Source organism: Megascapheus bottae, chromosome 19 (genome assembly GCF_031878675.1).
Source record: "Megascapheus bottae isolate mThoBot1 chromosome 19, mThoBot2.hap1, whole genome shotgun sequence".
Taxonomy (NCBI): domain Eukaryota; kingdom Metazoa; phylum Chordata; class Mammalia; order Rodentia; family Geomyidae; genus Megascapheus; species Megascapheus bottae.
In genome coordinates, this window is record NC_143527.1 from 37,490,213 (window position 1) to 37,516,987 (window position 26,775).

A 26,775-nucleotide genomic window follows, 5' to 3' on the forward strand; every position below is an offset into this window, starting at 1 on the left:
AAAGCTGAGTAAGCACATTAACATCCAAGTCTAGGGAAAATGCAAAATAAATCAGTGCTGTTAACCAGAAGCATCCTTTCTCCTTTTCCCTATTCCACCTTATTCCTTCTGCCCAGACATAATCACTCGCCCAGACATAGTCACTGTTCTGAGTGTGTATCCTTAGTTCTGCCTTTTTTGAATGCAATATTGGCTATAATCTTTTTTTTTTTTTTGGTGGGTCATGGGGCTTGAATTCTGGGACTGGGTGTTGTCCCTAAGCTCTTCAGCTCAAGGCTACCACCCTACCTCTTGAGTCACAGTGCCACTTCCCATTTTTCTAGTGGTTAGTTGGAGATAAGAGTCGTATGGACTTTAATGCCCCGGCTGGCTTTGAACCTTGATCCTCAGATCTCAGCCTCCCGAGTAGCTAGGATTGCAAGCATAAGCCACTGTGCCCAGCTTGGCTATAATCTTTGTGAATTCCTTTTGTGCACATGTGTAGAATCTTCAGTAAATTGCTTTTGTGTGTTTACTGGGGCTTGAACTCAGGGTGTCACACTCTTTCTTGGCTTTTTCATTCAAGGCTGGCACTCTACCACTTGAGTCACATCTCCAGTTTTAGCTTTCTGCTGTTTAATTGGAGGTAAGTGTCTCTCAGACTTTTCTTCCCTGCCTGGTTTCAAATTACAATCTTCAGATCTCAGCGTCTTGAACAGGAAGAATAACAGGTGTGGGCCACCAGTCACTGGCGATGGATAGCTGAGTGGTATTCCATTGCACAGATATACAATATTTGGCTATCCATTAACAAGTTGATCAACATTTGTTTCTAGTTTTGAATGGAATGAGTAATGTTGCTAAAATATTTGCAGGCTATTCCTATTAAATACGCAAGAGTGGAATTAGTGGGCTTTATAATAGTGCTGTATTTAAGTTTTTCAGAAACTGCCAAGCTGGATTCCAAAGTGGAGGTCACATTGTACTAGAACATTCCTCATAGCAAGGTGTGAAGGTTCCAAGTCATCCAGATACTTGCTATTGCCTGACTTTTGTATTCAAGTTATTGAATTGGATGTAGAGTAGTATTTCATTATAGTTTTGACTTGCATTTTCCTGATGACTAGTAATGTTGGGTTTTCATGTGCTTATTTGCCATTCATATATATTCTTGGAAGAAATGTCTATTCAAAATCTTTTGCTAATGTTTTGATTGGGTTGTGGATAATTTTATTACTGAATTATGTGTTCTTTTAAAGTAGATTCTATATACTAGTGAAATATTAGACATATATCTTATGTCTAAAGATATATTTTGCAATTATTTTCCCAGAGTAGTTTTTTCCTTTTCTTTTTTTTTAAATACATGTTTTATTGTAATTAATAGATGGGTTACATTATATTCACCAGATAGAAGGTACATTACTTAATGGACTTGCTACCCCTTCTCATGTTTTTGTCTCCAATTCCCTCCCCCCACCCACTCCCCTCATCTTGTTTTCCCCCTTCCCTATCCTATTTCAGATAAACAAATAAACATATATACAAAGTATCAGATAACAAGGTGTTCTTTTCTTTTCTTTTAAAAAATTCCCTAGTTAATTATTCTTTTAGGTAGTACTGGGACTGCTTGCGGCTCAGTCACTTTATACCACTTGAGCCAATTTCTTTCTAGTTTATTTCTTTCTCTTTTTAGCAATATATTCTGAAATGCACATTTTAAATTCTGACAAGACCCATTTAATCAAATTTTCCATGATTATATTCCCTTACATTTACAGTCAGTGGATTTTTGACAAGTGAAGTTTATTGGTAATAAGATACTCTGTTCAATAAATAGTCTGGAACAACTGGATAGATATAGAAGGGTCTTAGAGTCTTTATTGTGTACTACACACTAAAATGAACTCAAAATGTCTTCTGGACTAAACTATAAGAACTATAATACTAAAGCATTTAGAAGAAAAACATGGAAAGTTTCAAGACTTTAGGTTGGAAAAAAATAATTTCCCCTATTTTTTTGAGATAGCATCTCACTTTATAAGCCAGGCTACTCCAACCTCTCACTTTTTCCTGCTTCTGCTTTCTGGAATACTGAGATTACATGTGTTTGTCAAAACACTTGAAACTTTTCCATCTATCCTTGCATTCTTGCCCTTGTTAAACAAACTCTATGTATAATATATATTTTACAAATAAACAATGACATAGAGAGTTCTAGTGAGCAAATGATAAAGTCACTGAGATTGGTAACCAAAATGTGAATTATCAAAAAATGTTGAAAGTAAATGGGAAGGGAATAAATGGCAAGCCAATAAGCATAGAATATTCCAGAGCTTGGCAAATGAAACTCAAGATAAAAAAAATATAAGTAGCAAATTAATTCCTTTTTCAAATTCTATGAAATGAGGTGTATTTGATTTTCAAGCTGTTCATTGATTACAGGCAGTAACTGTCTGCAGATTTAGATGAAGAAGACAATCTCCTATGGAAAGGTGAATCTTACAGTTAGATATTACATATCCTAAAAGTTGAACAGTATTTTCATAGTGGTACCACATGTTAACATGAAATTCTTAAAGCTAGTTTACATTCAACACATAGAAGAAAAAGTTATTGTTCATGTACCTATAAATACAAATCCATTAATGTGAAAGTATTAGATACAAAACCTTAGTTACAAAGGTATTTATTTCCTTTTAGTAAATTCTCTAAATTGCACGTAAAATTGTTAATAATGAATTTCATGGTCAGTTACTTCTTTTGCCTCCATAAGGAACATGCAAAGATGTTAGACTAATACTTGGCCACTTTTGTTCACTGTGAGTCAGTCAGTGACCTTCTCTCCCTCTCTTGCCTCTGTCTCTTTATGGTTCTGGGGGCCTGAATACTTCCAAGAGCCTGACTTCCTCTTTCAGAAAAAAATTGCTTTCATAATATATTTCCTGGTATGACTAAAATTATATTACCAGATATTGCCATTTTAATAACTTTTCATTATTTTCAGGTACAACTTGTTTTTTTTTAATACAACCATCTTTCCCTCTTACGAAAGCTAACATGCTTTGTTGCTATTTAATCTCCTCTATTTAAAAGTGGGTTTTACCAGGTGCAGTGGCTCTTGCCTGTAATTCTAGCTACTCAGGAGGCTGAGATTTGGGGATCACGGTTCAACCAGCCCAGGCACAAAAGGACCTGAGACTCTTCTCTCCAATTAACCTCTAGAAAATGGGAGGTGGGGATTGGCTCAAGGGTAGGGTGGTAGAGCTCAGGGACAGTGCCCAGGCTGAGTTCAAGCCCCCATGACCCACAAAAAAAAGAAAAAAGAAAAAAAAATGAGTTTGAAATCATTCAAGTTGTTCAGTCCAGTACAGGAACCCTGCCTTATAGCATTTGATAACATTCTTAGAACATTATAAATACTTGGTATTTATAATGAAAACCAAAACTTAATTTTTTTGCCAGTCCTGGTCCTTGAACTCAGGGCCCGGGCACTATTCTTGGGCTTTCTCAAGGCTACCACTCTAATACTAGGCTAAATTCCTGGCCCCCCAAAATTAATTTCTATACTGCAGTTTAATGTTATAGTCCCATGACTTAGTGAAAGATAGGGGAACCCATCAAAATTATAAACTTATATTCTAGGAGAGACAAGTAGATATGTCATCAGTGCAATAAAGGCTAATCTCACAACCAAGAGCCAAATGCCATCTGTTTTGCTTTTGGAATACCTAGTGATACGATGTTCTTTCATTTCTTTTTTTTCTTTCTTTCTTTTTTTTTTTTTTTGCCAGTCATGTGCTTGAACTCAGGGCCTGAGCACTGTCCTTGGACTTTCTCAAGGTTAGAGCTCTACCACTTGAGCCTCAGCACCATTTCTGGCTTTTTTCTATGTATGTGGTACTGAGGAATCAAACCCGGGTCTTCGTGCATGCTAGGGAAGCACTCTACCACTAAGCCAAACTCCCAGCCCTCTTTCATTTCTTTTAAAGAGAAATGATCTCTCCTCTTAGATTACAGGTTCTACCTACATCTTCGGAACAGCTTAAGACATGTTTTTGTTTTTTTTTTGTGTTTTTGTTTTTGTTTTTTTGCCAGTCCTGGTCTTTAGCTCAGGGCCTGAGCCCTGTCCTTGGACTTTCTCAAGGCTAGAGCTCTACCACTTGAGCCTCAGCACCACTTACAGCTTTTTTCTATGCATGTGGTACCAAGGAATCGAACCCGGGTCTTCGTGCATGCTAGGTAAGCACTCTACCACTAGGCCAAACTCCTGGCTCCAGCTTAAGACATGTTTTATCCAGAATAAGTTTTACTGAATACAAGCACATAGTGAGAAGTGCTACAAATAAAATTAGCCTGTTTATTCTTGTATTATTCATCTTAAAAGACAATCCTAGCTCATCAGAAACTCATACAAATTTGAAAACTTTTTGAGTTGTGGTTGAGTGGATACTGGTAAAGCACACATACTGACAACATTTACATCTCACATGAGTAAAATGGTATGAAAAACAAGACAAAACCAAACAAGTAAGCTGGAAATATAATTCACAAATTCTTTTAAAACACCTTCCTTGACTAAAATACAACTCTACAGGACTGATATAATCCCATGCATTCTATCAGACCACAGTGGAGTCAGACTAATTCTGAACAACACAGTCAAAGTCAAAAAACATTCAATCACTTGGAAACTGAACAACACACTTCTGAATAACTCCTGGATAACAGATCAAATCAGAAATGAAATTAAAAACTTCCATAAATGTAATGACAATCAAGAAACATCACAAAGGAACTTATGGGTCACAGCAAAGGCAGTTCTAAGAGGCAAATTTATCGCACTAGGAGTGCATATTAAAAAGACAGAAGAAGAGCATGGAAATAACCTTAAAAAAAAAAACTGAAACACCTAGAGGAGCAAGAAAAAGTTAATTCTAAAACAACTAGAAGGACAGAAATAACAAAAATAAAATCAGAAATATCAGAGATTGAAATAAGATCTACTATACACAAAATTGAAAATCAAAAACTTGGTTCTTTGAAAGAGTCAACAAAATAGACAGACCCTTGGCAAGATTAATCAAAAAAAGGAAAGGGGAGACTCAAATAAACAAGATTAGAGACCCCACGGGAACAATCACAACTGATTCCCAAGAAATTCAGTCCATAATTAATAGGTACTACCAGGTCCTATATTCAAAGAAACAAGAAAATCTAGTAGAAATGCATGATTTCTTTTTTTTTCCATATATTTGAAATGGATGATTTCTTAAATAAATATAGGCTACCCACACTGAACAACGATGAGGTAAACAAATTGAACAAAACAATTTCTTACAACGAAATTGTGGAAGCAATCAGGGAAATGCCAACCAAAAAGAGCCCAGGTCCAGATGGATTCACTGCGGAATTCTACAAGTCGTTTAAAGATGAAATAATACCTATACTCTTGAAACTCTTCCAAGAAATAGAAACAGAAGGAACAATACCAAACTCATTTTATGAAGCTAATATTACTCTCATCCCCAAATCGGGGAAAGACCCAACAAAAAAAGAAAACTACAGACCTATCTCTCTAATGAACACAGATGAAAAACTCAATAAAATATTAGCCAACAGAATCCAGAAACAAATTTTAAAAATCATACACTATGATCAAGTGGGCTTCATCCCACAGATGCAAGGCTGGTTTAACATTCGCAAATCAATAAATGTAATACATCATATCAATAGAGTTAAGGATAAGAATCATATGATAATGTCTCTGGACGCGGAGAAGGCATTTGACAAAATACAACATCCATTCATGTTGAAAGCACTAGAAAAAAAAAGGAATAATAGGTACATTCCTCAAAATAGTGAAAGTCATATATGAAAAACCTACAGCCAGTATTATACTAAATGGTGAAAGACTGGAACCATTCACCTTAAAATCAGGAACTAGACAGGGATGCCCACTCTCTCCATTTCTCTTCAATATAGTGCTGGAACCCTTAGCCAGAGCAATAAGGCAAGAAAAGGACATCAAAGGGATCCACATAGGGAAAGAAGAAATTAAACTATCCCTATTCGCAGACGACATGATCCTCTACTTGAGTGACCCAACAAACTCCACTCCCAAACTTCTAGAATTAATAAACCACTTTAGCAAAGTGGCAGGACACAAAATCAACCTTCAGAAGTCAGTAGCCTTCTTGTACACCAACAATACACAAACAGAAGGCCAAATCAAGAAAATGATCCCATTTGCAATAGCCCCCAAAAGAATACTTAGGAATATACTTAACCAAAGATGTAAAGGAATTATTCAATGAAAACTATAAAAGCCTAATGAAAGAAATTAAAGAGGATACTAGGAAATGGAAAGACATCCCATGCTCATGGCTAGGGAGAACCAACATAGTGAAAATGGCTATACTGCCAAAATTGATATACAAATTCAATGCAATCCCCATCAAAATCCCAAAGACATTCTTTACGGAAATAAAAGACATAATCCAAAGATTCATATGGAACAAGAAAAGACCTAGAATAGCCAAAACAATTCTAGGCAAAAAGAGCAATGCTGGTGGTATTACAATACCAGACTTTAAACTCTACTATAGAGCCATAATAACAAAAACTGCTGGTGTTGGCACAAAAACAGACCAGAAGATCAGTGGAACAGAATAGAAGACCCAGAAATAGAACCACATACCTATAGGCAACTTGTATTTGACAAAGGAGCCAAAGATATACAGTGGAACAAACACAGTCTATTCAATGATTGGTGTTGGCAAAACTGGGCAGCCACATGCAGAGAACTAAAAATTGATCCTAGCCTTTCACCATGCACAAGCATTAACTCAAAGTGGATCCAAGACCTCAACTGGATCCAAGACCGGAAACCGTGAAACTGCTACATGATAAAGTAGGAGAGACACTGGAACTCATAGGCACAGGCAAAAGATTCCTGAACAGAATCCCAGGGTCACAACAGATTGGAGAGAGACTCGATAAATGGACTACCTAAAAATAAAAAGTTTCTGTACAGATAAAAACATAGTGCAAAAGTAGAGAGACAGCCAACCAACTGGGAAAAGATATTCACCAATAATACATCTGACAAATGCTTAATATCCAGTATCTACAGGGAACTCAAGAAACTAATCCCCCCCCCCCGCCCCAAACCCAATAAACCATTCACTAAATGGGCAAGGGAACTAAACAGAGACCTATCAGAAGAAGAGATTAAAATGGCAGAAAAGCATATGAGAAAATGTTCATCATCTATGGTCATAAAGGAAATGCAAATAAAAACAACCCTAAGATACCACCTTACCCCAACAAGAATGGCCAAGATTTTGAACTCAGACAATGACAATTGCTGGTGGGGTTGTGGAGAAAAAGGAACCCTGCTACACTGCTGGTGGGAATGTAGACTAGTTCAGCCACTCTGGAAAGCAGTGTGGAGGTTTCTGAAAGAACTGAAAATAGACCTTCCCTATGATCCCGCCATACTACTTCTGGGCATCTATCCTGAACATCATGATCCAGGATATTATAAGGATACCTGCTCAGCTATGTTCATCTCTGCACTATTCACAATAGCCAGGCAATGGAAACAAGCCAGATGCCCTACTGCAGATGAATGGATACAGAAAATGTGGTATATATACACAATGGAATTCTACATAGCCAACAGACAAGATAAAATAATGGCATTCGCAGGGAAGTGGATGAATCTAGAGCAAATCATGTTGAGTGAGACAAGTCAAGACCTAAGGAACAAAAGGCACATGGTATCCTTAATATGTGGCTATTAAATCCAAAGAGTACAAGAGCGAGGACTCAATAACTGCATACCCAAAGCTATGGACATGGTAATGGAAATACAAACATAACTATATAGACATAAAAACCTATGACTCTATAGACAATGTTTTATTTCATAAATTAATATGTTTCTATGACATACAAACCCTTAGCCTAATTTTGATTAAGTTCTAAATACTAAGTCCCAGTGATTGTAAATAGATTCCCTCCTTGAACACTTGTTTGTTAAACTTGTCATTTAAAATATAATGTAAAAATCAACATTAATAAATTCTCTAATAAAAAAATACAACTCTATAGATTCTGAATATTTTTTCTCAATCGCTATCTACTGTGTTCTTTCCAATTACAACTCCCTGGCTGTCAGGCATCTGGAGCCATCCAGTCTCACCTGGAGTTTTATCCTGACCTCAGGGCCTAGACCAGGGCTCCACACTGGAAGAATTTTTTAGGAGCCTTGGACTAGTAGCTAATCTTCTTGGTATCAGATCAGCCATTCTGCAGTCAGGCCCTGATACTACAAACTGGTTTCAGGCACAAAAATTTTATCTGGTTATGTGTAACCAAACCCTTTTACTGTACCATTAGAAACGAGATTCTGGACTTATACACTGAGTTTCACAATCCTACCTTAGTGCCTTTTATCCTTCCCACCACCTTTTTTTTTTTTTTTTTTTTTTAAGACAGGTCTCACTAGGAACATTATTATTACAGGCATAGGCTGTAATAACATGCTGGGCCTCGGACCTTACTTTGTATCTAGGCAGTTTACTACTTTAATATTATGTGGGCTTACGTAGAGTCCTATCCTGGGAGTCTAGTGATGCATCTGTTCTAGAGGTTCTACATGATAGCCATGATGTGTGCATTTCCATTTACTGCCTACTGTCAGACTCTTCTGGCATCATATCCTATGGTTGAGGTAAGTTTATCACAGTTGTCAATTCATCTTCTTATCACCTGCTTCCAGATGGTAGAACCGACAGGACTTGAGTCCTGTTCATCCAAAGATTGAGTCCTAATTCTAATAAAAAAAACTCAAGTAATATTTGGACTTGAGTCTTGGTCATCTCACTGCTAAATTCTAGTTTTAAGAATAACAAGTAATATCTTATTGGTAATATCTTTATTCTTTCCAACCCATAAATGACATTAAGAAAATGCCTCATACCTGTTTGAGTAAATCCTGTTTTATATCCATTGGTTGTTCCATTTTCTGAGGTCACAGTTGATGACACAGAAGAGTTTGGTTTAATAGGATGACAAGTAGCAGAGGATTGTCGGCTTCTACATTCTGGAAAGAAATAAAAACCGCATTATATGAACAGGCCAATATTCCATTTAAACATGTAATGGAGACACGATCTATAAAATTGCTTCAACAAAAAGCACTCTTTAGGTAGCAGTTACTTGCTTTATGAGATATCACCTTCCTCTAACCCTGACTCCAAACAGTGAGGATTGTTGTTCCTAGGACCAGATGTCATGCTTCAAAGGCAAAAAACAATCAGCTCTTTGTTTCCCACAGATTAGTTCTCAGGGGAAAAATACTCATAACCAGTGTAGCCATGTTAGCTTTATGGGTAAGACAGAGGCTGAAATATCAATAATTTATAAAAAGCTTTTCAAATAACAGTTAACCTCCTGTCCAGGATTGTTTAAGTGCAGAACAATAACCTTGAGTCTGTCTAATCTGCCTTCAATCTTTCCTACTAATCTTAATTAGTAGGAAATATAGAAGTAATATAGAAGTAATAAAAAATGTAAAGAAAATTTTAAAAATTACAAATTCTTCATGTTTTTCTTTCTTATTAAAAGAAATAGCTGGCAATATTTAAATTGATTACTAATCTTGCACTTCAAAATTTCACATTAAGTGCCTGTTGTTGGTGGGACGCTTGTATCATATTTAACAATACCTTGTACTGAGTTAAGTAGATAGTGAATACTATAACCACCTTTGAACCATTCAACTAAATTATATTATTCTCAAAAAGTAGCACATGAAAATAAACTAGCATGTGAAATAGAAGTGTATAATTGGTTGCAAATGACAAAGTTAATATTAGATGGTTCTAGTTCCAAGTTTACAAGAGCTAAAGGCATTCTTCTTGAGTGGTTTTATAAAGAGCTGCTGTATTTGGTCTAAAAACTTTAGGTTATATGTATTATATGCATATATATGTATATATACACATTGATATTATGTGAATATATATGTACATATACATAAATAATTCCAACTCCAAAGTAGCAAGTTTTATATATACAAGATTTCTTAAACATTTTTCTAACTGGAAAGATAATTCTCTTTGAATACCAAGAAGAAGGCAAATATATTTTATGTAACTAAGAGCTCCAAGAAAGAAGTCAGAAGGTAGAGAGGTGATAGTGGGCTTTAATTAGGGTTTATGATATTCAGAACTATTTTCCTAAAGGAAAAATCTTCAGACTTTAGTTGCAAGATTCAAGTTTTAATGACACCTTGCTTGGAACACAGATCCATTTCCTAAGGAATTACATAAATTCCACTTGAAATGCAACCAAAAGTAATTACGGTGAAGGACTCAATAGATAAATTTGGGTTTACTCTGCTATTTTTTGTGGCCAGACAATAGTCATATGTAGGCAACAGACAGACACATTAAGGAATTCTTTTATGGAAGAAAAAAAAATCTCAGCATCTAAGAAACTGCTGAATAAACGTGTCGTGCATGATTACAACAATGTGCAGACACTGCAGCTCTTCCTACCACACACATGAAGATGTGAAATTTCAACTGGATTTATTTGAATGAATAAGTTTAAGTTCTTCCTAATTTAAAAGGACCAAACCTTTTGTCAACCTAATAATGCATATTCCCTGGTGTTATAAAGACCACACTGTTTATTCTAGGTGTGCTTTGATCAAATTAAAACAGAAAAATATAGACCCTTGAAAATTACCAAAAAATTAAAGAAAAAAGAAAAACAACCCCGAGTATTTGACACGTTGAAGTCCTTTCTAAATGAAGAGAGACCTAGAAAGTATTGCTTATTTTCTCCGCTGGTACTTGTACCACTTTCCAAAAGTCAAATGCAGATATGTATTTCCCTTAAACATAAATACCTCCTTTAAAAATAAAATGATCAAGTCAAGCAACTTACAAAGGGTTTCACATTTTTGGAGAGCCTGTGAACTTGAGCTTTTTTTTTTTTTTTTTTTAATCTATATCACACTTGTACTCTGAACCCTGTAAGAGTCATTTGTGGCCATCTCACTATCTCTATTCCCTCTTCTTACCCTTCAGGAATTTGATTACCTTTCCAGCAGATAAGAGGTCCCTTTGACAAGACACCCTGGGAGGTTCTGACTAGGTAGTACTTTAAGTGCTTCTGCTTCTTTGGCTGAGTGGTGAGCTTCAAGTTAATATGATTGGAAAATTCCGTGAAATACCGAAATCCTCTTTCTCCACAGCCAATACAATTTCCAGAAAACCCTGGAATGAGGAAAACCAATGTTACTGATGGCTTTCTAAGTCGACACATTTTCTTTTAGTGTAAAAGGAGCATGAAAATATTTACATCATCTGACCCAACAGTATTCTAATTTTAAGGAAATAATTCAAAGGGAAAACCCGGTAAAAAAATAATTTTAGTAGTGTTATTTTGAAAGAGTCGAAGACTAGATATAATTTAAATGCTACTCCAACAGGATAATGGCTAAGGAAATATACTAGATAGTATCATGACAGAATTTTTTCTGTTGTATATATAAACAAAAGAAAATCTTGGAGACATTTTGTGTATGTAGGGGGAAGGGGTCTTGGGGCTTGAACTCTGGGCCTGGGTGCTGTCCCTGAGCTCGTCAGCCTAAGGCTACAGCCCCACTTCCCATTTTTTAATGATCAATTGGAGATAAGAGTCTCACGTTCTTTAGTGCTGGAGCTGGCTTTGAACCGCCATCCTCAGATCTCATCCTCCTGAGTAGATAGGATTACAGGCGTGGGCCATCGCACCTGGCCTTTGTTTTGTTTGTTTTTTTTTTTTGGTCAGTCATGGGGACTTGAACTCAGGACCTGAGTGCTGTCCTGAGCTTCTCTGCTGAAGGTTAGCCCTCTACCATTTTAAGCCACAGATCCACTTTCAGTTTTCTGGTGGTTAGTTAATCATGAACTTTCCTGCCTGGGCTAGTTTTGAACTACTATCCTCAGATCTCAGTCTCCTCAGTAGCTAGGATTTACAGGCATGAGCCGTTAGTGCCTGCTTCATTATTTTTTCCTAATGTTTTCCTTTCTTAAGAATCTTCCAAGCCAGGCACCATGAGCCGTGGCTCATGCCTGTAATCCTAGCTAATCAGGAGACTGAGATCTGAGGATTATAGTTCATAACCAGCCAGAGCAGGAAAGTATTATCTCCAACTAACCACCTAAAACCCAGGAGTGGAGCTGTGGCTCAAGTGGCAGATCACTGACCTTGAGCAAACACAAAAGCTCAGAGTCAGCAACTAGACCCTGCCTGAATTCAGGTTTCAGGATTGGCGCACACACACACACACACAGAAAAAGGACTATGTAGTATATTTTTATGGTGACATTTTTTTTTTTTTTTTGCCAGTCCTGGGGCTTGTACTCAGGGCATGAGCATTGTCCTTAGGCTGTCTCAAGGCTAAAGCTCTACCACTTGAGCCACAGCACCACTTCTGTTTTTTTTCTATGTATGTGGTACTAAGGAATCGAACCTGGGTCTTTGTGCATACTAAGCAAGCACTCTACCACTAGGCCAAACTCTTGTCCCTTTGGTGGCATTTTTTATGTCTTTTCCATGATGTATTATAACAGAATTCCTCTAGTTGTGTAAGAATCATTGGCCAAAGAGGATTTATGACAGATTAATTTTATCAGTGTCTATCATCAGAGCAGAACTTTATTTCATTAGACTGCAAGGTTTTTAAATTACTAAAAATGCCACAGCAGTTCTACATTACCAACTTGTAAGTAATGTGAGAGAAAGAATTGCATTGTATAATTTTGGTACCTCCAAGTCATAGTGCAGCATTATTTCTCATATCCAGCACATTTTGAAAAAATAGTATTGAATGAGTAAATGAGTAGTTGAACTTTCTCTGGTAATGTAGGGTAATGTATAAGCTTTATCATTAAACTTATATATTAAACCATATACTCAATTTCACATAAAGAGTAAGTGAACATATTTTTGAGAGATTTATGAAACATGGAAATTGTCACTTCTCCTATGAACCAGAACTATGAGAGGGCTCTAGAACATAATTTAAGAAACCTTTTAAAAGCATGTACACAATAACCTTCTGACTTAAGGTATTGATTGATGGGCTGAGTACAGTGGTTCACACCTGCAATCCCTCTTACTTGGCAGACTGAGATCTGGAGGACAGGAGTTCAAGACCAGCTCAGGTGAAAGTTAGCAAGGCCCCATGTCAACAAACAAGCTGGGTATAGTGCGTATCTTTTTTTTTTTTTTGCCAGTCCTGGGCTTGAGCTCAGGGCCTGAGCACTGTCCTTGGACTTTCTCAAGGCTAGAGCTCTACCACTTGAGCCTCAGCATCACTTCCGGCTTTTTTTTATGTATGTGGTACCAAGGAATCGAACCCGGGTCTTCATGCATGCTAGGCAAGCACTTTAACCACTAGGCAAACTCCCGGCCCATATAGTGCGTATCTTAACTCTAGCTACTCAGGTGGCATAAGTAAGAGAATCCAGGTACAAAGCCAGTACTATCTGAAAAATAACTACAAACAAAAAGAACTGGGAAGTATAGCTCAAATGATAGAGAACTTTATGTTTTGAGCTGGGATTAAACTCAGGGCATTGTGCCTTCTTGGTAAGTAATGCTGTACTACTGACCTACCCTCTTAGCACCAGAAGATGATTTTTTGACAAATTGTATGCGGTTTAACATTTGGTCAAAACTGTCTCTTAATGAAGGCAAATATTTTGAAAATAACCAGTGAAAATAACTTTTTTTGTTATTAAAGGAAACTTTTTATGTTATTAAAGGAGGTTATTGATCTAAACTATGTAAACCCCAAGTACTTCTGGTATACATGAATTTCATATATGTATGTTATATGTAAATACATAAAATTATATATGTAATATATGACATAATAAATAATATGATATACCATTTTATTTTACTTGAGACTAGAATCTTACTGTGTGGTTCAGGCTAGGCTTGAATTCATAATCCTGTAGTCTTATCTTCCCCAATGTTAGGATTACTGACAAGTATGAACTACTATGCCTGGCTGTATTTTTTAAACCTATGGTAATTTTAAATAAGCTTGTATTTTAACAACATCTGCTGGAAATTTTTTTTTTTTGTGCCAGTCCTGCAGCTTTAACTCAGGGCCTTGGGTACTGTCTCTGAGCTTCTTTTTCCCAAGGCTAGCATTCTACCACTTGAGACACAGCACCACATCTGGCCTTTTCTGTGTATGTGGTACTGATGATCAAACCCAGGGCTTCATGCAAGCTAGGTAAGCACTCTACCAGTAATCTACATCCCCAGCCCTAGAAAAAAAAATTTTATAAGCATGAAATACTCACCTAAAAGTGCATTTTTCCCATTGTCATCTGGTAGAAATCGCTTGTCTACAGCACAAACTAGGATATGCTCAGGAAGATTGGGAGATTTGGCTCCTACCAGGAGGAATCCTGCTGGGATGTCGATTTGTTCCATACAGAGTGATACCAAACGCAAATCCTTTCCTGCTTGACAAAAACCTAAACAGCAGTAAAAAGGACATAGTAAAACATTTGGGGAGGCTATGTCTTCTTATCCCCCCTATGAGGACAGTAATAGACAGGAATCACTATCTATGACTAAAATGAAAGCCTGGATAGTCCAAACAGAAGACAGAACTATCCTATGTGCCCTTCTGAATAGCGCTGAAAAGGTACTAAAAGGAGATATTTCTATCTAGTTCAGCCACAACAAGGTAGTCAATAGCAAATAGACAACAAACTTTGAAAATGTTGTAAGTATAAACTTGGAAGTTTTTTTTAAAATAATTTTTGTGTGTACAGAGGTTTTTTTCTTTTAGTTTATTCACTTAATTCAACTCACCTTCATTTTTACTTAACCCAGTTTCAATAGGGCTCTCTTACTTTCAACAAGAGACTGATTGTGTATATGATAAATGCTATTTTGGGGAGCTGTGAAAGGATGAAAAATGTTTATAGGATATGCCATATACAAAGCTGGGGATTGCACTATCATCACCACCCAAAATAGAGTAGGGAAGAACCATGTTGGATTACATCATATATTATTTTCATCAGATGTTAATGAACAATAGAAAGCAATCAGTTAGCACATAAGGAAAGAAAAGAAAACTGCACCAAACCATTGGGTGAAATTGTGGCACATAAAAATATACCATATGATCTTGGTCTTCAAACCTTAAAAAAAGTGATGGAATTGAAAAGAGCCAACATAACAACTCCTCTAACAATAAAGATAACAGAGTGCCACCATTTTAAGCTTGTAGATCTTCTTTAACATGAACAAAAATCAATTCAACTTTCTTTTTTTTAATTTTATTTTATTTTTATTTTATTTTTTGCCAGTCCTGGGCTTGAGCTCAGGGCCTGAGCACCGTCCTTGGACTTTCTCAAGGATAGAGCTCTACCACTTGAGCCTCAGCACCACTTCCGGCTTTTTTCTATGTATGTGGTACCAAGGAATCAAACCCGGGTCTTCATGCATGCTAGGTAAGCACTTTAACCACTAGGCCAAACTCCCGGCCCTCAATTCAACTTTCACTAGAGGCTATGACATAAGAAAAAAATATGTCCAAGTTACTACGAATTCTTTTACCATTCAAACCAAATCTACCTTTTATTATTCAGAATGTAATTTATATTTATTTAAAAGTAAGCAATTTATAAATGTTAGCCATATTCCTTATTCAGTTTACAGTTTGGGGATGCATGGAAACCTCTGAAAAATTTCCATTTCTTGTACTCCCCTTAGTACATAGTGTTCACAAGTTAAGGTGCAGGGAATTGATGATGATAATGACACTGATGGCAAATAAAATTTGTCAAGTACTTACCATTAGTCAGGTCCAGTTTGAACACTGGATAGATTATCTTATTTTTCTCAAAAGTTCTAGGTATCATATAATTCTTTTCATAGCTGAAAAAACTGCATCTCTATAAAGATTAGAAAACTTGCCCCAAGTTATGTGAGTCCAGTAATATTAAATTACATGAAACATGGGAATTTTGCCACATATGAACAGACAAAAGCATACTGTTCATATTGACAAAAGAAAAGCTTAGCACAATTATAATTCAGTGGTAAAATTCTCAGGAATGAACACTTTCTTTCTTTGGTTCTCTCTCTCTCTTTCTTCCTTCCTTCCCCCTGTCCCACCAATCACTCCCTTCCTTCCGTCCTTCCCTCTCTCTCTCCTTCCTTCCTTCCTTCCTTCCTTCCTTCCCTCCTTCCTTCCTTCCTTCCTTCCTTCCTTCCTTCTTCCTCTTTCTTTTTTTGTTAGTACTGGGGTTAGTAGTTAGCTAGAGATAAGAATCTCACAGATTTTCTTATGTAAGCTGGCTTTGAACCAAGATCCTCAGATCTCAGCATCCTGAGTAGCTAGGATTACAGGTGTGAAACACTGCTCCCAGCAAACACAAATTTTTTTTAAGAATTTATTAATGTTGATTTTTACATCATATTTTAAATGACAAGTTTAACAAACAAGTGTTCAAGGAGGGAATCTCTATTTACAATCACTGGGAAAACACAAACTTTTTAATCAAATTCTAAAGTAGTAAATCTAGGAGGTATTTTAAAGTACCCAAAAGAGTTCTAGTAAATTCTAATTTGTATACAGACAGTAAACCTAAAAACTCATTTCCCTAGAACCTTAATTAAAAGTATGACTTACTACAAAAGGTGAAAAATAAAATAATCTTTCCAATAGGTATAGGGACAGTGAAAAGTCTATGGTTGACAATGAAAGGAAAACAGGGTGCTTTGTCAGTAAAAAGTTGTATCCAACCTTTATACAACTTAGCCACTCTGACTAAGAAAGAGTAGCTAGATGGAAATCATAAGCCTGTACCACTTTACAATTTATGACAAGCTTTTTACAGTGTTACAGTTACATGGAACCTTGTGATTATCATTTCTCAACAAGTACTTATCACAAATTCCAGGGACTCAGTAAGGTGCTCAAAGAGAAATGGAAATTATAAGTGAAACTTAAGTAGATATCATCATCCATTTCTTAGAATGAATGGATTATTCTTGCACTCCACTTTTAAAGCAGGACATGGTAAGCACCTTTCATCCGCCTACATGGGTAGGGTTTGTGGAAACCAGCTGAGCAAGCTTGTAAGTCATTTAAAAAAAAAAATTTCTTTTTCTGATCCTGGGGCTTGAATGCAGGCCTTGGCACTGTCCTTGGGTTTTCTCAAGGTTAGCAACCTACCACCTGAGCCACAGCACCATTTCCGGCTTTTTTCTATGTGCTGAGGATTTGAACCCAGGGCTTTGTGAATGCTCAGCAAGCACTCTACCACTAGGCCACACTCCTGGCCCTCATTTTTTTTTTGCTAGTCTTGTGGTTTGAACTCAGTGCCTGGGCACTGTCCTTAAGCTTTCTCAAGGCTACTGTCTACCACTTGAGTCACTGCACCACTTCTGGCTTTTTCTGTGTACATGTTTCCAAAGAATCGAACCCAGGGCTTCGTGCATGATAAGCAAGCATTCTACAATTGGGCCACACTCCTGGCCTCATAACTCTTTCCGACAAATTTCATATCATTGTATGGTTTGATTATAACATAATTTCAAATTGTTCTGATTTCCAGTTATATATGTATATTGACATAGTGTTTAATTTATAATGGGGTATACTGGTTAAAGATAGGAAGGTCAGGGGAACACTGAACTGACAAACACAGAAAGTAATTCTACAAATACACCTAAACATGCTTGTGGCTAGATATGGAAATTAAATTAATTTTCTATACTCACTCAAGAGTGAGTTTCTTAGACACCAAAAAAACTAACATAACAAAGATTAAAAAATTAGTGATCTTGACTTTTTAGATACAATGAGTAAAACACTATGTAGTACAATAAAAGTGTTCTGCAGGCAGCTGTCTAAAACTTTCTCAAAACATACAACACACAGAAATTATAAGAGTAAACTCTCTTTTGGGGCCGGGAGTTTGGCCTAGTGGTTAAAGAGCTTGCCTAGCATGCATGAAGACCCAGGTTCGACTCCTTGGTACCACATACATAGAAAAAAGCTGGAAGTGGTGCTGAGGCTCAAGTGATAGAGCTCTAGCCTTGAGAAAGTCCAAGGACAGTGCTCAGGCCCTGAGCTCAAGCCCAGGACTGGCAAAAAAAAAAAAAAAAAAAAAAAAAAAAAAAAAAAAAGGAGTAAACTCTCTTTTAAATCCTAAAATGCAGAAATTCCAAAACTTTACAATTAAGAGTAGATTTGGGAGTCTGGGGGTAAAAGTCAGCACCACAAGGCCCTGGTTTCAATCCCCAGCACTACAAAGGTAAGTTTTGACTTATTTTTATTTATTCCACGATTATTGTTATTATTATTATTTTGTAGCACTAGATTGCCAGGCCCTTGTGCATGCTAAACTACATCTTCAAACCCTTGACTTTTATAAATGCTGGAAAGTACATTTGGCTCCCTTAAAGCAAAGTATTTTATTTTGAATTTTTCAATAAAACATTTCTTTTCTTACTCATTCAGACAAAAACAGCAATTATTGAACCTTAGACAAGTTTTTCTGATGGATGTAGCAGGAAATCTCAAAAATATATATTACTGTGCTCATCTTAAGGAAATACTTTCTACTCAAAACCAAGTCTTTATCACAGACCATGCAGTAATAAAACAGAATTAGTTTTAAAATTCCCTGAGGAGTTCAAAAGTTTCTACACTTCTAAAAGAGATTTATGAGTCAAAGATTGGGGAACATCAACTTAATCTAACCTCTTTTATATGTAAATGAGAAAAGGGCCTAGAAAGGTTAAGAAAATGCCCCAAGGTCAAATACCCAGAAACCAGAAACAGTGGGACCTGAGCCAGGTCTCAGCTGCCAGTGAGAGATGCTCATTCAAGGGAAAAAGACATCCTGAATCAACCACCTAACTACTTTTCAAGCCCCTTTCAGGCTGCTTTCTGTGGGTGCTTAATACACTGGCACGTGCCAATCATCAATTAGTTCAGCATCTCTACCTATCTCATACTTGCTAACTAATAATTCTCAAAATTCAGGATGTTGGGCCGGGAGTTTGGCCTAGTGGTTAAAGTGCTTGCCTAGCATGCATGAAGACCTAGGTTCGATTGCTTGGTACCACATGCATAGAAAAAAGCCGGAAGTGGTGCTGAGGCTCAAGTGGTAGAGCTCTAGCCTTGAGAAAGTCCAAGGACAGTGCTCAGGCCCTGAGCTCAAGCCCAGGACTGGCAAAAAAAAAATTCAGGATGTTATTTAGGAGCACTCTCAGCTACCTGGGAGGGAGAGGCAGGAAGATTAATTGAACCCAGGAGTTCAAGGCCAGCCAGAGAAACCTGTCAAGATTTTGAAAGCCACCGAGATAGACCATGCCTATATGTTTCTGATGAGATTTTTCAAGCAACACATTGCAGCAACAGAGAGATGAAAAGGGGAAGGCATAATTTTGGTTTGGACTTACCTAGCTAAGGAAATAGTAAAACAAAAGACACAATGTGAACCATGCCTGCCCAAAGAAAGCAAAATTTCTGTTACCTGCTATATTGTATATGTGTTTATTTGAAATAGGGAAGGGAAGGGGGGAAAACAAGATGATTGGGAGGGGGTGGGGGGAGGAAAACAGGGACAAAAATATGAGAAGGGGGATCAATGTTCCAGAAGTAATGCACCTGATGAATGTAATTGTCACCTCTCTATACATTATCCCAATAATAATTTTTTTGCAAAAACAAAATTTTTAAGGGACAAAAGATTATTTCAGAGTTATTTCAATGGCAAAATGAAAAGTACACTTAAATGTACTTGAATGAAGAGAAACAAATAGTTAAATGAAGAGAAACAAATAGTTTTTTTTTTTTCTACCATTTCAGGGTTTGAGGTTAAATTAAGAGAAACAAATATTTTTTTTGTTTGTTTGTTTGTTTTGTTTTGTTTTTACCATTTCAGGGTTTGAGGTTTTCCATACACTATATACAAGGACATCTAGAGGTCAAAAGTAATAAAAGTTCAACTGTATTTTATGAAATGCATGTTTTCTAGCCTCCTCTTAAAACTTATTGCAGTAGGTGCTCAAGACAATGAAAAGAGAAAATTTCCTTATTTTATATATAAAAAAATCAATCTTACAACAATGAAGTTTATACAAGAGGTGCAGGAATCAACAGGAAGAGTCTGAATGCCTGAAACTCTTCTTGAAAGCTTGAAGTCAGCTGTATAAATAAAATAGTCCTATTTTATCTTTTTCCCTTCTATTACTTGTCAACATAAGCAACACTTCTAAATTAAGAAGAAAGAGTATAAGAGAGAAGAGAAGACAAAGGCTATATATAGAAGAAATCAATTCAAGGACAAAAATAGTTACAAATCCAGGAAAAGTTTTTAAAATTCAGTTTGTGGTTATTCCAAGATTTAGTTAACACAGGTTTGGTGTTTTAATGTAGGAATCTATTTACTGAATTTCCCCAAAGCTCTTGTTATCACAACTCAGCTCAGCTAATGACACATATATAATCAGAAGTCTCCAAGACTTAGCATTGTGCTAAAAGCAATCTTTTTTTTTTTTGGTCAGTCGTGGGGCTTGAACTCTGGGCCTGGACCCTATTTTGGAGCTCTTTGGTTCAATGGTAGTGCTCTAACACTATGAGCCACAGTACTACTTCCGGTTTTCTGGTTGTTCATTGGAGATCAGAGTCTCACAGTCTTTTGTGCCCTGGCTGGCTTTGAATTAATTGCGTGATCCTCAGATCTCAGCCTCCTGAGCAGGCAGGATTACAGGTATGAACCACCAGAGCTTAGCTTATTTATGTTTTTTTTTTTAATTGTAATGTATAGGGGTTACAGTTACATTTGCTAGATAGTAGATGCATTACTTCTCACACACTGATACCCATTCTCATGTTTTTGCCCCCATTTACCTCTCCCTACCCCCTCCCTGTCTTTTTTTTTTTTTTTTCTTTTGCCAGTCCTGGGCTTGAGCTCAGGGCCTGAGCACTGTCCTTGGACTTTCTCAAGGCTAGAGCTCTACCACTTAAGCCTCAGCACCACTTCTGGCTTTTTCTATATATGTGGTACCGAGGAATCGAACCCGGGTCTTCGTGCATGCTAGGCAAGCACTTTAACCACTAGGCCAAACTCCTGGCCCCATCCCTGTCTTTTTTTTTTTTTTTTTTTTTGCCAGTCCTGGGCTTGAGCTCAGGGCCTGAGCACTGTCCTTGGACTTTCTCAAGGCTAGAACTCTACCACTTGAGCCTCAGCACCACTTCTGGCTTTTTTCTATGTATGTGGTACCAAGGAATTGAACCCGGGTCTTCATGCATGCTAGGCAAGCACTTTAACCACTAGGCCAAACTCCCAGCCCCCCTGTCTTTTTTTTTTTTTAAACTGAAAATAAGCTATCTCTGTAAAGACATGTCGGTAGGTACAAGACCCATAAAATGTGATATTTCAATATCACATTAGCAATTCTATATTCCCATGATTATAAATACATGAAATTATTGAGGCCTCAAACTAAATTAAAAAAGAAAACCTTTGTTACTCCTCTGCAGGGCAATTCTAAATTATATCTAAAATAACTGTGGAAAGCTGAGGTGATTATTTCTATGGAAACTACTAGAAGATCATGCTTCAGGAAGTGTGTAAGACTGTTCTTTACAATACTCAGGGAAAGGTAAACTGTTTAGATGTGTATACAGATAACTTATTTTAGAAACATGTCTCCGAAATAATGTCATTTTCTGGCAGTAATACTGAAATATGGCCTTAACCATAGCAAATGGTTTTAATTAAAAGGGATAAGGGGGATGGGATAGAGGAGGGCTCTTTGTTATAAACTTCATCTGCATTTTTCTTAAGAAAAAAGCCAAGGTTTTCACTTCACAGAGACAGATTTACATTCCTCAATTATCTCCAACTTGAAGGTAACTGAATAAATAAAAGGAGGGAAAAGTTTACAGAAACAGCTGTAAACACAAACTAAAGTAATTAAATCACCCCCTCAGACAATCAAGGGCTTCCCAGCAGGATAGGGACCTAAACTATTGCAATAATTTGCATAAGAAATTAACTAAAATTTACATCAGAATGGTAACCCCTACAGGTGTTAAGTATCTGCTTATCTAAATTGCCTCTAAAAATAGCATTACCTTTCTTTAAGCCCTAGGTAAATAAAAGATTTCCCAGGAAGGGAAGGTGGTTTGCCTAAAGAAATCTGGGCAATCATTATATGGCCCTTCTTCAATGCCACTTCAGACCTGTTCTCCCTTTTGCTACTACTAAGACATTTTTAGGATATAGAACCAACCACAATGAAAGAACTATGCAGATTATAACCTGGAAGTGTATAAGCTACTTTTTATTTCAAATATCATTTCCAGGTGATTTAAAAGGGGGAAAAATGAACAAAACTAATTATAGAATGCAAAGTAGTTGATGCAGCAATCTAAGTAAAGGATTTAACTAGTGTTTTTAAATTATCTTGAAATTTCAATCTCCTACTTGGGTGGACAGCTCTTTGTTCTTAGAAACAATGCACTTCCTTTATCTTTAAAATAATTACTACCCTAACCAAATATTTCTCAGGGTCTCATGTTTTAAACGTTGAGAAATGCTTGCTATCTTTAAATCACAGATTTTACATTTTGGTGGGTACAAAACACCTTTTTATACCTTGTTGTAATTAACAATATCACAGGATACCTTTCAGGCAAATTAAAAGCATACTGAGCGCAGAGAGGTAAGAAAACCTCTTGCCTATTTTTTTGGTGTAAAATTTGGTCATTTCAAAATTATTCTCTAAAGCTTTTATTTCAATTCTATTTAATTCATGCAATAGAGTGAGTTTTTCAATGAGAATTCAGCAATATTTTAAAGTGCTATTTTCAACTTGTCTTTTGTTATTTGGCAAATAGGAGTTGACTACTCAATTGAATAGAAGGCATACCAATGGCCATAAAGCAAGCAAGCAGAAACATAGTATGATCACCTCCCACACCATTCCAGTTTTAAAGGTTAGTATTACAATAATGTATGATTTGATAGAGTATATTTATTGTAGGCAAAAGGAAGCAATCACAAGTTGGAAGCAAAGTGGAGGTCAGTCTTATTGAAAGAGCAGCAATATTATCTACTGAAAGGAATGAGGCAGAGGCCAGAGGACTATTTAGGTTTTGTAGATTTTGACCTCTTTTTGGCTATCATATCCCTCAAGCAAAAAATAAATCAATAGAACATGAAACTCTAAAGCAATGTAAATGATCTTTCTTTTTATATGCATATATTTAGTTTATCCCAAATTATTTGTCCTTTGGCTTTGGAAGGAAAGTTTTTATCCCTCCCCATGTCTCTTTAAGATTTACATGCATCACCCAGACTATGCCAATTTGGGTAACAAGTGCACTCTGGCTAAGCTGGATAAAGTAAAGCCTATGTAGTAATTATGCTGATAGGTTCCCCCCGCCCCCCAATAAACTCCTGTGTTGAACGGCAAATCTTTTGTGCAACTAAAGATAATAATGAAATCTTTTAAAAAAGAGAGTGAAGAAAATAAAGTTTGTTGTGAATCAAAACCATGAAATACTATGAATGTTAGAAAGCATTTCTTGGGCTGAGAGTTTGGCCCAGTGGTAGAATGCTTGCCTAGCATGCACGAGGTCCTGGGTTCAAATCCTTGATACCACATACATAGAAAAAGCCAGAAATGGTACCTGAGGCTCAAGTGGTAGAGCACTAGCCTCGAGAAAGCCCAAGGATGATGCTCAGGTCCTGAGTGCAAGCCCCAAGACTAGCAAAAAAAGAAAACAAAAAGAAAGAAAGAAAGAAAGGAAAAGACAAAAGAACATTTTCTTGTTATAAGTATGGTAAAATCTTGGAAGTCAAGATTGAGACAAATAAAATGAGACTTCCAAACAATTTATTTTTAAGCCTATAATAAATAAAAATTGCATTTATAATCTCTATTTTTGTTTAGGGAGATAAATTGAACAAAAGGGGCAAGGGAGAACACTTAAGAGGTTCCTAAGTAACATTTTATTCTTACTTTAGTGCTAGGAATGAAATTCAGAGATTTGAGCATGCTAAACAAATATTCTTCCATTGAGTCACAGACTTAGCCCAAGAGTAGCATCATAGGGATTAAACTGGGCCTGGATGCCTGAGCTCTTCAGCTCAAGGCTAGCACTCTACCACTATCAACTTCCCGTTTTCTGGCAGTTACTTGGAGATAAGAGTTTGAAGGACTTTGATGTCTGGGTGGGCTTTGAACCTTGATTCTCAGATCTCCTGAGTAACTAGCATTACAGGCATGAGCCACTGGTATCTGGCAAGAATATCATTTTTGCAGAAAGTACACAGAATACTGGAAAAACTCCAACTTGTATGTAGACTTCTTTTTGCCTAGAACTTCTGAATAAAAGATTCATCCCTTCACTTGTGAATCTCAGTCTCTATAATATGGATGGCAATATTTATCTCGCTTGTAGATATATGCTATGAAGACTATAATTGCACATTCCTTGCAATAAGCACTGGCTTCCAGCCTTCAGCACTACATAAAATGCTTAGTAACAGGCCAAGACGCAGTATGGGAGGAAAAATAGCAAAGAAGAAAATGAAGCTGAAACCCACCATCTGTAGTGCAAGATCCTTCTGGGGCAGGTTTTTGTGAATAGGGAATTGGAGGGCTGTTGGAATCAGACATTTCTTCATCATCTTCATCATCTTCCATGTCATTAACTGCTAGATTATTAGAAAAATCCAGACTGCCATTTTGAGTGTAGCGGTGTACCAAATCTTTATCCAGATCTTCTACCTTGGGTTTGACATCTGGGTAAGGAAAGAAACAATAAAGAATTTAACTTTAAAATTATACTTTTGGAAAAATAATCAGAAGAAAACTTCATAGTGCTGAATAATAGATTTGCAGAAAGGAGATTAGCTTTTCTAAGAGTAACCCAATTTATTTCAGAGCTCCTGAAACTCAGAATTACCACTTTTTTTGTTTTTGAAAGGAGTCTAGAAATGTGTGTGACCGAGAAACTTACCTGCAGAGGAGAAAGCATGCTGGTCAGGGTCCAAATAGAGCTGGGAAAAAATTGGCCGTGGCACCACACTACTACATCTGAGAGAGGCTTCTATGGAGTTGTGGAGTGCTTCTTCAAACCGAGCAGATTTCAGTTGCCCAGCATATGAATTCCCCATGTTCTACACAGACAAGAGGAATGATGGGTCACAGGTGAGTGTGGACCTGGGTAATTTGAGGGGTTGGTAGAAGATAACTAAGGGAAAAGAATGAAAGAAGGGATGACACCAATCGAAATGCTTTCTCCTCATAAATTTACATGCTGAATTGGAACTCCTTGGTATATCCATATAAAGACAATTTGAAGAACATATTTTAAAAAATGAAAAGCTTTAAAAATAAAGGGAAATTGATAACATTATTGGTTTAAAAAAGTACATGTACAGTACATGTGAACTATATCTACCTATCAAGCTATCTCTATCTTTTTTTTTTTTTTTTTTTTTGCCAATCCTGGGGCTTGAACTTAGGGCCTGGGTGCTGCACCTGAACCCCTTTGGGCTCAAGACCAGTGCTCTTGAGCCACAGTGCCACTTCTAGCTTTTGCGGAATAATTTATTGAACAGAAGTTTCATGGTGACGCTCAGATTTCAGCCTCCTGAGTAGCTAGGATTATAAGCATGAGCCACTAGTGCTTAGTTTCTAGCTATATCTTAAGGTATGTATTTATAAAATATATTCTTTTTTTTTTGCCAGTCCTAGGGCTTGAACTCAGGGCCTGGGCACTATCACTGGGCTTTCTCAAGGATAGAACTCTCCCCTTTGAGCCACAGCACCATTTCCGGCCTTTTCTGTGTATGTGGTACTGAGAAATGGAACTCAGGGCTTCATATATGGTAGGTGAGCACTTTACCACTAGGCAACACTCCCAGTCCAAAATATATTCTTAAAGCAGCTTGTATTTTTTGTTTCATGGCTGTGTGTGTGTGTGTGTGTGTGTGTGTGTGTGTGTGTGTGTGTCCATACTAGGGCTCGAACTTAGGGCCTAGTTATTATTTTTCTTTCATGTTCATGGCTGGCCTCTATCACTTGAGTTATACCTCCTGCCCAACATACCATACCTTTTTCTTTTTTTAATTTACTAGAATTTGAAATCAGGGTTACTCCTTGCTATATAGGTGCTCTACTAAGTCATGCCTCAAGCCTTGTGTTTACATCACTTTTTTTTCATATATTTTTATTGTAATTAATAGAAGGGTTACATGATATTTGTCAGATAGATGGTGCATTAATTCCCATACATTGATACCCTTTCACATATCACTTTTTTTAAAAAAGTACAAATCCCCTAGTGGTTAAAGTGCTTGCCTAGCATGCATGAAGACCCGGTTTCGATTCCTTGGCACCACATACATAGAAAAAAGCTGGAAATGGTGCTGAGGCTCAAGTGGTAGAGCTCTAGCCTTGAGAAAGTCCAAGGACAGTGCTCAGGCCCTGAGCTCAAGCCCAGGACTGGCAAAAAAAAAAAAAAAAGTACAAATTCTTTTCAAAAAGCCTCTTTAAATAATACTGTATCTAAAGAATTCAACAGTTAAAAAATGTTCTGATCAAGGCTCTCCAACCAGGAAAGCAACACTGATCTATCAGTATTTTCAGACAATGACCTATACCTCACATTACTAATATTTGTGCAGTACAAACGTTTCATATATGCTAAAT

General features: G+C 36.8%; 1 protein-coding gene across 1 annotated transcript in view; it reads right to left on the reverse strand.

Moving 5' to 3' along the window:
* Nucleotides 1-26,775, reverse strand: part of Greb1l (GREB1 like retinoic acid receptor coactivator) — a 200,747-nt gene that overhangs the window by 71,327 nt on the left and 102,645 nt on the right. Inside the window, exons 3-7 of the mRNA XM_090353356.1 lie at nucleotides 25,079-25,238; nucleotides 24,663-24,860; nucleotides 14,367-14,543; nucleotides 11,100-11,276; nucleotides 8,969-9,091 (exon numbers count right to left, since the gene is read on the reverse strand). Coding sequence (XP_090209482.1) covers nucleotides 8,969-9,091; nucleotides 11,100-11,276; nucleotides 14,367-14,543; nucleotides 24,663-24,860; nucleotides 25,079-25,235 — 832 coding nt within the window. The 5' untranslated portion in view covers nucleotides 25,236-25,238. The remainder of the gene's footprint in view (nucleotides 1-8,968; nucleotides 9,092-11,099; nucleotides 11,277-14,366; nucleotides 14,544-24,662; nucleotides 24,861-25,078; nucleotides 25,239-26,775) is intronic.